The sequence below is a fragment of the Rhinolophus sinicus genome, chromosome 2, assembly GCF_057876585.1.
Source record: "Rhinolophus sinicus isolate RSI-liver-muscle chromosome 2, RSI-T2T, whole genome shotgun sequence".
NCBI classification, from domain to species: domain Eukaryota; kingdom Metazoa; phylum Chordata; class Mammalia; order Chiroptera; family Rhinolophidae; genus Rhinolophus; species Rhinolophus sinicus.
In genome coordinates this window covers 152,862,530-152,873,499 of record NC_142502.1, presented here as the reverse complement: position 1 = coordinate 152,873,499, position 10,970 = coordinate 152,862,530, and the positions used below count along the sequence as shown (strand labels likewise).

The window sequence follows — 10,970 nt, the reverse complement described above, 5'->3', positions numbered from 1 at the left end:
TTCAGAGCCTGGGTACACTCTGTTCAAAACATTAATTAAAAAAAAATGACTTTGCCATTTGTTGCCTCTATGATGTGTACAAGCAGTGGTATCTGTGGTTGTCCCCTCTTTATTTAATTTTAACTTTATCCTTGCCTTACGACTTACAGATGCATATTTCATGTTTTCTGAAGCAGTCAGTCCTAAGCATAATGATATTTTTCCATGCTGTTTCCTCACCTCTAGAGTACGGAATTTGTTCTCACGCATTTTATATATTTTCTTCTTCTGGAAATGAACTATGTTTCAGTAACACATTCTTCTTATTAAATGAGGTATTATTATGTATAATGATCTATTTGTGCTTCTTTATACCAGTTAAGATATTCTGTAGTGCTTTGGAAGTCAACTCTTTAGTACTGTCTGTGCCTGAGCATGACTACTTAGGAGTCCACTAAAAATGTAAATCATGTGCCCATATACTGAAATAGTTTGAAAATATTGTAAAACTACTAATGCTGCTCATGCACTGTAGTATGAAGCTATTTTGAAATTTTATAATGAAAATATGTAACACAATATTCAAATGGACTTTTGAAAAGTAAACTTTATTTTAGAAGAGTTTTAGATTAATAAACTTATGAAGATTGCACAGCTCCCCCATTATTAATATCTTACATTAGTATGGTACATTTGTCACAATAAACCAATATTGATACTGTACTATTAACTAAAGTCCATAATTTATTTAGATTGCCTCAGTTTTTTCCTAAAGTCCATTTTCTGTTCCCGAACCCCCATCTAGAAGACACATTACATTTAGTTATCATGTCTCTTTAGGGCAGCTCTTGGTCATTTCTCTGTTTTTCTTTGTTTTTCATGACCATGACAATTTTGATGATTATTCATAACGTATTTTTTTTAATTAAAGTTTATTGGGGTGACAATTGTTCATAACATATTTTATAAAATGAAAATGGACTCTTTTACTTTTAAAACTTTACATGAAAATTTCAAGCATGCTCAAAATTAGAGACTAGTATAAAGAATCCTCACGTACCCAGGACTAAGCTTAGTAACTATCACCAATTCAGTAAGTTTATTCTACCTAAACTGTCCTGCCCAAACCCCAAGGATTTTAAAGCAAGTCCCAAATATCATATTATAGCACCCTTATAAATTTCAGTATATAATTCTAACAGATAAGGCCTTTTCAAAAAATATACCCATAATTCTATTATCACATGTAACAAAGTTAAAGATAATTCTGTAATGTTTAATAGTCAACCTGTGTTCAAATTTCCCCAATTGTCTCAAAAATGTCTCCTCAATTTACATATTCAAATCAGGATCCAAACAAGATTTATGCAATGTATATCGAATTATGTTGATTTGAAAAATGAGACTTTTGTTTCAGTTTTAGCTGAGATTGAAAACAAAAAAATAATTATACCCAGATTTCAAGTTGAGGTGCTAGTCTACTGACGTCATGCAAAAGGTGTATTTAAAACTGGTTTTAAGATCTTGAGCCCAACATGCACCTCAGGCTGGAGAGGATTTCTTTGGGGAAAGTTATTGGAGATTTGTGGCTTTTCCCTCTCTGCCTGTTTCCCACCATGGGAGAGAGAAACGAGGTGTTTCCCCTTCACTGGATGCCTGGTAATAGGGTCTTTCAAAGAACCACTTTGAGAGCTTGGCATTTCCTCCTTGGAGCTGGAAGAGACTGGTATTTGATTCATACCTGTGGAAAGTAGAGAGGCTGTGACTGGAGATACTTGAACACTGCCTGCCAATTCAGAGCAAACTGCGACTTCTATGAATGGTAGGGCAGAGATATGAGTCCCCAAAATTAGATGTGACAGGAGGGTGGGATCTTGTCCTGTGGTCATTTTAAAAGGGATCCCATCCACGCGTGCTTCTTGCTCCAGAAAGAGGTTGGAAGTGTAGCATTCAATTCAGAAGCTGGGAATGGGATGTGAGTAAAGGCATTAGCTATCAAGGAAGCAGCAGTCAAGGAATTCTTGGTAGGGAAAAGCTGAGTCTACTCCCAAAAAAGGATCTGCAAAAGAACAGATCAGCTTTCAGTATTTGCCAATCCCAGAGAGCCCCAACCTGGATTCCAAAAGTAGCTGTTCCTTCCAGTTCTCATTCAGGAGAGGGAAACTAAGGCAAAGGGAAGAATCAATCATGCCCTCTCCCCACCCTACTCTAGGAGTATCAAATTGGGGGAAGGAATAAGATTAATGTTAATGTACTTATGAATTTTGAATATCAAATTGGACTGTGATAAAGAAAAATTAGTTCAAACCTGGGACAGAATCTCCTGGGAAGAAATATGCTTTCCTGATAAAATTCTTAAGCAATTTTCTGATAAACTGTAATAAGATTAAAGCCTCTTCTGGGAAACTAGCTTACTTCCCCAGCTGACTAACAATGGTGTCTAATGCTCTTGGATCCAGTTTAGTAATAATTATCTAATCATTTATTTACCTATAAAGCAGTCTTTCTATGAGGAAATCATTGAATTAGTTTGTTTAGGCTTCTTCAGTTGTAGAAGTTAACTATTTGCTCTTTCAACATAATGATTACAAAAATATTTCAGGGGTGAAAATATGTTGATGGATAAAGTAATTTTGGTTGCTTCTGAAATCAGTTATATATTAATATCAAATTCCTAAGGAATCACTCTCAACTGACACTTCGTAGTGACAAATTAGAAATTTACAGGTGGTACATCTTCATTTCAATATGATTTGGACACAGAGACTGTATTGTCTGTATCTATTTCCTGGGTTTCTGGGGCCTGGTCATTTTGTACATCCATATGATATAGGCAAGATTTTCTTCTCCTATGTATTTATTACCTTAAACATGGTCCTACATAACACACAAGTTATTTTAAAGGGGTTCAAGGAAGGGAATGATTGACTAAATTTTAATTTCAACCAGTAGTAACACAAAGCCTAGTTATTTCAAAGCTGTTCCTCAGGTTGCAAAATGAAAACTTTCCATCTAATTTAATCATGTATTGTATGTGAAGAGTCTGCTTACATTTGTTTGCATCAGAAGCCAAATAATCATACACTCATACAGTGTTGGTATATTTAAATCAGTACAGCCCTTTGAGAAACAATTTGGCAATATATATCAAGAACAATTCACGCTTATACCCTCTAATTTGGTGTTCCAACTTCTATCCCAAATAATTAAAAAATATGGGAAGGAAGCTACATGCATGAATATTCACAACATTTTTTTATGGTAGTTAAAAATTAGAAGCAATCTGAGTGTATAACAATGGGCACTTAGTAGGTACATGTATGGTTATACTTACTTAATAGAATATGATGAAATTACTAACATATTCATTGGAAAGACTAAAGCATGGAAAAAGAATAAAAATTTATACTATGATTTTATTAATAACTACTTAAAATACATATGAAGAGAATAAACAAAAACGATAAAGGTTATGCAAGGGTTATGAATGATTTTTTCCCTCTATTTTTAAAAATTGCTCTAAATTAGGCATGAATGTTTTTGTTATTTAAAAGTAGCTTAAATATTAGCAACATTTGCTTAAAATTTCTAGTCTTAAAATCACATTATTGGCAATCCATGATGAAATGGTACATAAAAATTTCTGTTCACTAATGTTCTGCTATTGGCAGACAGTAAAATTTTCAGCTAAGCAAATGTCAACTGTTGCTATAGCATTTCTAAAATTACAATAAAGCTACATAATAACTGGCATGGGTACTCTTGGGTAAGTGTGGAGAAAAGTCAAAGATTAAGAAAAGGAAGATGTCAATCTTGCCAGTCAGTGACAGGATCAGTGATAGTGACAGGAGGCACAGTACTAGTGGGTAAGACACTAAATAAGGTGAAATCTGGTAAATACTTGCACAGGTGACTGAACAGGACAGGGGAAGATTTGAGAGTAGGAGGAAGTATTCTACATAAAGTAGATCCAAGAGCAAAGATTTTTTTTTTTACTTTTAAAAGTCAGGCTGTGTTCACAGAGCAGAGTAATTGAAAGTGTCTTGACTGTAGGTTACCTATAACCTATAGGATGTGGATAAGCAGGTAATCAGAGGTTACTGGAGGCTGAAGACCTTCAGTTTTATTTAGAATGCAGTGTAGAGACTGAAGACATGTCATTGAAAAGAATGACATAAGAATTATGTTAATTCTAGAGTCTGGAATGAACTGGAAGGGAGATGAGAGGAAGACATAAATTGTGAGGTCTCTGTATTAAAACAGGATCCTCATTACATAAAAGTATCTAATTAGTATTTCCAGAATATTTTACTTCAAAATGACTTAACCACATTCTGAGTTTTAGATGATTTTTGGTGTTCCCTAATAGAATTGGCACATAATATTGAATCAGATTGCAGATGATTATTTTAACTCTGTGGCCAGATGCAGAGACATATGTAAAGGTATTGAAGCCAACAAATTTGTTGAGAGATGCAAATTCTCACAAGTGAAAGGATTTAGAAGTCTAGAGTGCAGCCAAGTATCAATAGCTGTACCAGATTCTTTGGAGTGGTGGATTGCTTTAAATTAAGGCTTCGTATTAGGTCACCAGGAAGTAACATTTTCTAAGCATAAGATGCTTTAATCTTCTAGGTAATTGGAATGTTGTTGAATAATAAAAAACATAAAAAAGCTGTATGAGTGAACAGAAAATAACTTATTTTTTTTTTTGTTTTCACTAAGAGTTTAGGTTTTAAAAGTTTCTTGACCCAGGATACATCACAATCCACTTACAATAGGGACTCAGGCCCAAAGCCTTTCTGACTCAAAGAAGAGGATGCAGATAGCACCTTAAGAATTGGCTCAAAATCGCCTGATAGATTTGGCAGTCGCCTAAACATTTAATGAAAATTAACTCACTACCCAAATACTCTAACCTCCAAGCTAGCAGGTCTTTCATTTCAAAAACATTTTTGGGTACCAAACTACTGACTTCTGGGCACAGTATTCAGCTTTTATTTACAACTATTGAGAAATGAGCATTTATTAAATCACAGGGAGCGCATCCTTCCCGGGAAGCCGGTCAGCGTCCACTGGAGGGGAGGGGCAGGGAAAGGAGGCCTGGGGCGCCAGCCGCCGAGCGGCCACTCTTTCTGGCGTCCCGGGCTGCCCTTGCTCCCAAGCCCCGCAGTCTCATTTGCCGTCTTCCAACGCGTGACCCCGGCGCGTTCCCGTCCCCGGCCGTTGACAGGCGCGGGGTGCGCCAAGCAGTCCCATGTGCCGCCTTTTTCTCGCGGCCGCTGCAGTCGCCGCGCCCGTAATCCCGCTCCAGCTCCTCCGCAGAGGACTCGCCGCCGCCATGTCTAACGCAGGGCCCCTCAAATCCGTGGACTACGAGGTGTTCGGGAGAGTGCAGGGTAGGGGATCCCCCACTACGGCGGGAGACCAAAGAAGCGTTAGGGGAGGGAAGGGAGAAGGCTGAGAGGTGGGCCTAGCATCTTAAGGAACTCCTCCCCGGTGTGGCCCGACTTCCGCTGGGCCATGACACAGCAGCCGAGGGTGGGAAGGAGGCGAAACGCGCAGGCGCTGGAGAGCTGGGATGGGCGGGGGCGGGGGTGGGGGGGTGGTAAGAGCGGAGAAGGGGAGGGGAAGGGACAGAGGGAGAAAGGAGGCCGGAGCGGTCTAAGTGGTACGGGTGGGTGTGGGGTGGGGGGGTGCCTGAGCGAGAGGGAAAAATGAAGTTGAGTAGGAAAATAAGGGAGGGCCTTTGAACTAGTGATCTCGTTACTTTCCATGAAACTACTGGGATTGACACGAGTTTCAGGAAGGACATCTAGATGATATTTGAGGGTTCACTTGTCTGAGATTATACATTTTTTTTCTTGTGTAGCTCTTAAAAGAATTATTGAGTTGCTGTCTAATTTTTGTTTCATTATAAGTTTAAATAGTTGCAAAAGGTGTAATGTCTGGTTTATTGTAATTATTGTTATTTCTAAATTAATGTTAAATCACTGAAATTTTTCCAAGGGAATATAAATATGGTAGTGATTTAATAGTTGCCATCATTCATTTAAAATAAAGCTTTTTAATAGTGGGAAACTTTACATTATGCCTTTTTCTTTTTGAATTTGATTTCCATTCCTCGTCCTCCCGGAGAATTTTATCCCATTGATATACCTGAGTTTCTTAATGATCACCTATTTTCTGCAATATGTATGTATGGTATGTGTGTGTGTGTGTGTGTGTGTGTGTGTGTGTGTGTGTGTATGTGTGTATGTGTATACACACCTATACATGTAAATGTATTTTCTTGATATCCTTTGACCATAAAGTTCTATTAATCTTTTTTCCTCTGGCTTGAGTTACTATTGGAATTATTATTAGAACAAAATTGACGAAAAGAATATAAATACAGTTAAAAGTATGATAAGTATTTAATTAAAAAGATAAATTTGCATTGGAAATTTACTTCATAAGAAGAAACTTGATTAAACAAAGAGTTGAATTATCCTTTTATTTTACACTTTGGGGCAATGTACCAGGGTAAGATTAAGGATGGGTGACACCATGCCTTTTGGGCCTTTCTTTCAAGGAGTGATTATGAAAAGGGAGGTAGGACAGGAGAAACACAGCAAACCACAGGTGACTTCTGAGAAGGTTTTAGAAAAGAATACATATGAAAGTTGAGGATCTGGAAATCTATTCCCTTAAAGTTATCCAGGGCTTTGCACCCTGTAGAAAGTCTTTGGGTACATCCAGGGGTATGGTAACTCTGGATTGAAAACTCCCACAGTAAATCACTGAAACACATTACATATAATATGAAATTGGTGGCAAAGATCACCTAACAAAATATTTTGTTTACTAGACAGTGATGGCAGTAGTTGAGTGTGTGTGCGTGCATTTGTGCGCATGCACACACATATGTGACATTTACTGGGGGTGTTCCACGTGCCAAGCATCTATTATTTACTTAATCCTCATACTTTTGTGGCATATATATCTTATTCCTATTTTAACAATGAGAAAACAGGTACAGAGAGGTTCAGTAACTTGGACAAGCACTAAGTTGCCAAATGGGATTTGATTCTGCATCTCTCTGACTCTAAAACCTGTACTTGTCCATTATAAAATGTTTTCTGTTAATGCATAATGTATTTCTGTTGATTATAACTGTATCATTGCGTGTTTTGTGTATATGATGATCACATGGTACGTGATCTCTCACTTGCTCACACTGTCACTATTTCTGCGTATCAGTCTGTATCTCTCTGTGTCTCACAGTTTCCTCTAGGATTACCTAAGAAATAAATACAAATAGCCTTTTATCCAATTCATTATGATTATGTAGAAATAATTGACAATAAATAATCAAAAATAAATTTAATTTTAATACAATAAAATGGACAATAATTAAAGGGAACATTGTAAAATTAACTTTTACTTTAAAAGTATGGCATAATAAAATCTTAGTGAAAATGGTTGTTAGAAATAATGGCTGTGGCAGTAAATTTACAGTGGAGAAAGCTATAATTGGCAATATTTAGTGGACAAAATATTGAGTGATAAAGTTATAAAAATATTTAAATGGAAATATCCCCAATGAAAATGGTTTTAATGACATAAAAATGAACATGGACAAAATGGAAAATGACTCAACTGTCCTGTCCTAGAAAATTGATCAATGAATTAAATTGGCTTCATGAAATTTATGACAAAATATTTTCCAACCAGAAACAAGGTGTGGTGTTGTATTTCCATTTAGAATGCTTGAGTTTAAAACATCCTTGGTGACAAAATGGCAGTCAACATGTTCTAAGTGTCAAATGTACCCTGCCTTGTTCTGAAATATACATAGCCTATTTTACAAACAGATTGTATACCAAGAATTAGTTTATAAATTGGTTGTTTGAAATTCAGGAAAATACATTTATAGAAATAATATTACAAATAGTGGATTTGCTTCTCAGGCCCATTTGCAAAGCCTACATATAGAGCCTTAGGTTGCTGTTGTTTTCCATTGCTGCTTTTCTTCCTCTACTTAAAAAAAAAAAAAAAAAAAGTATATATATTTGTTTTGGAATAGTTTTAGATTTGTAGAAAAGTTGGAAAGATACTATAGAGAGTTCCTATATACCCCACATCCAGTTTCCACAATTGTTAACATCTTATATGAATATGGTGGGTTTGTCACAACTGATGAGCCAATATTGATACATTATTATTAACTAAAGTGTATACTTTGTTTAGATTTCCTTAGTTTTTACCTAAAATTCATTTTCTGGCCCAGGATTCTTCCAGGGTATCATATGTCATTTAGTCATCTTGTTGCCTTAGGCTGTGATGTTCTCAGATGTGCCTTGTTTCCCATGAACTTGGCAGTTTTGAGAAGTACTTTGAGCTTCGGTACCTTGTAGAATGCTTCCCAATTGGGAGTTTTCTGATATTTTTGTCATGCGAAGACTGGGGTTATGGGTTATTGGGAGGAAGACCACAGAGGTAAAGTGCCACTGTCATCACACCATATCAAGGGTACATACTATCAATCTGACTAATGTTGACCTTGATTACCTAAGTGAGATCAAGTTTGTCAGCCTTCTGCACTGTTAAGTTACCCTTTTCTCCCTTCTCTTATATCCTCTGCTTGTTAGTCTCCACATCCTCAAGAAGCTCCATGTTTTTTCCTATCAACTTCTGTTGCATTGGGGCCTTTGGGATAAGGGATAGGGGAGCAGGGGACTGGCCTGTGTTTTTAGAGCATTTATAACTATGGCATAGTTCAGAACGTTCCTATAAACGTTTCATTACAGTTATATCTAGAATAATATAATCTGAAAGTTTGAAAGGGAAATTGGGTAAGCTGTGTATAGATTCTTTGATACTTTACCAGCTCTCAGGTAAACACTAATGACACCCATGGAAGTGGATTGTGGCAATCTGCTGGTTTACCTGTGCTTTATAAATTCAGCAGTTTGTTTTTGACAGTTCTAAATTAGTTTTAGAATAGGAGTAGCTTATGGGACTATCAAAATAAATAGCAGTTTTCTTTAAGATTGCTCAAAATGAAAATTAGGATGACTTATTAAATAGATTTCTCAGACACCACATGATTTAGGTGTATACATTTTTCCTTTTCAGGTAAATGGGAAAAGCTGTTTCAGAGGTTGAAAATTTTAGTATATTACAGTCAAGAAACATAAATAGGGTTAACTCTAATTCCCTTTCTCATCTTTGTTCCTAAGCATTTCATTTACAGTTCTGTTTTAATCTTTATATTTACTTCTGTTTAATCCATTCTGCTTTCAACTACAGTTACTTGTATACTTATATCTGTGTCTCTCATTAGACAATAGATATTATTTTGAAGGTCAAGCTGGTGGCTTGTTTTTATATCCTTTACAAGCTGTACTTCTGGTGGCAACTTCAAAAGTGTCTCAAAATAAATTAAAATGCTTAGGGATAGTTGGCTTGGAGAGTCAGTTGTGTGATGGGTGTTTCAACTATCTGTAACATGCTATGGTATGGCTCCAGGGGACAGACCTGGATGGATGGAGAAAAGTGAGTCAGAATTTTATTCCATATAAAGAAGGACTTTCTAACAAAGATGTTTAAAATCATTAAGGGCTGCTTTGTAAGGTGGTGACTAGATGACTTTCTGCATTCAAAATTGACACATGCAGTCAGACCCCCAGGATGAAGGGGTATATTATAAAAGGAAAATTTGATTTTACATGAAAGGATGCTGCTGTGTAAAATTCATCATATGATTAAATATCAATATTTCATTGTAGATTTACAGTGTGATTTTCTTTGCAATATCTACCTCAGAGTTTCTCACTAATACATCTTTCCACAAAATGAGGTACAGTTGCAGCTTATTGAGTCTTGACTGAGCAGTGTATTATGCTTAAGTCTTTCATAACTGAAGGGGCTGATGTCTGTCCCAGTTTCCAGAGCAGTGTGTCTATAAAAAAACCTACCCGTGTCGTATCAGCTTCCCTTCTCTTTAGCAGGCGAAGTGGATGCAGTGTGGAGAGACCACGAAAGCCCATCAAAGCATCTTCTCCAACACATCCCCTGTCCCATGAGTATTCTGTTCCAGCCAGTGCTGATAAGCTGCAGAAAATCTGTCTCCACGTTCACTCTTTTTCTCTATATGTACCTCTCTCTGTTGCACAATGTGCTTCAAACTAGGGATCAGGAGTCTCAGAAAGATAGAAAGATTCTGAGAAAATTCCAAGTGGATTATGGGGCTTTGAACGGTTGATTCCTGCATGGTTCACTGCTGCACAAAGTTAATAGGCGGAGGTCCTGACACCTCTTGATGCACATTCCTCCTGAGGCTTTAAAATAGGGGTTGTGTTTGAGGGGCTGAATAAATAACACCCCTCTTCATTGTGTGGGTTATTGATTGACAAGTTAAAGAGTAAAGCAGGGTTTTGGGGATGTGGTGTGTATCTTCAGGTAAGTGGACTTGATAATAATCTGTACTGCGGATTAAACACACCCACCCAGGCACAGGCAGGCCTCCCTCGTGGACAGAGCAGGTGTGATCTCTGCAAGTAACTCACTCCTAGGAGAAGGAGGAAGAGGAAGCACTTGGGTATGCACGTTTCTTCTTACAGACTTACGTACATTAGATAAGTCACTGCTTGTATCAGGTGGAGTCAGGAACAGGTTATAGAGGGTAGAGAATGGCCAGGGGTGTCACACTAATGGATATTCCTCCTCAAAGAAGGAACTATCACGAGAGAAAAGAGGCTTTCTCCTACAGAAATGAGGTGTAAAATCTAGAGGGAGCTCAACTATTTGGTTCTGGATGCAGTACTTCAAGACGATCTTTACTGCAGAGTCTTTTGGTGTGGAGTGATAGGAAAAGTCAGGGAGGTTGTATGGTGACCAAAATTGGAGAATGACTGCCCTTGTTCCACATACTGAGTTGGGAAGGACTGTATCAGCCAAGTCATTGATTGAGGCTTTTAGAAAAGCTCTTTGACAGGAGCTGACTC

General features: G+C 37.2%; 1 protein-coding gene across 1 annotated transcript in view; it reads left to right on the top strand.

Annotated features, from left to right (window-relative positions):
- Positions 1–5,059: 5,059 nt before the first annotated feature.
- The window catches only part of ACYP2 (acylphosphatase 2), a 110,260-nt gene continuing 104,349 nt past the window's right edge, over positions 5,060–10,970 (top strand). Inside the window, exon 1 of the mRNA XM_019719532.3 lies at positions 5,060–5,378. Coding sequence (XP_019575091.3) covers positions 5,237–5,378 — 142 coding nt within the window. The 5' untranslated portion in view covers positions 5,060–5,236. The remainder of the gene's footprint in view (positions 5,379–10,970) is intronic.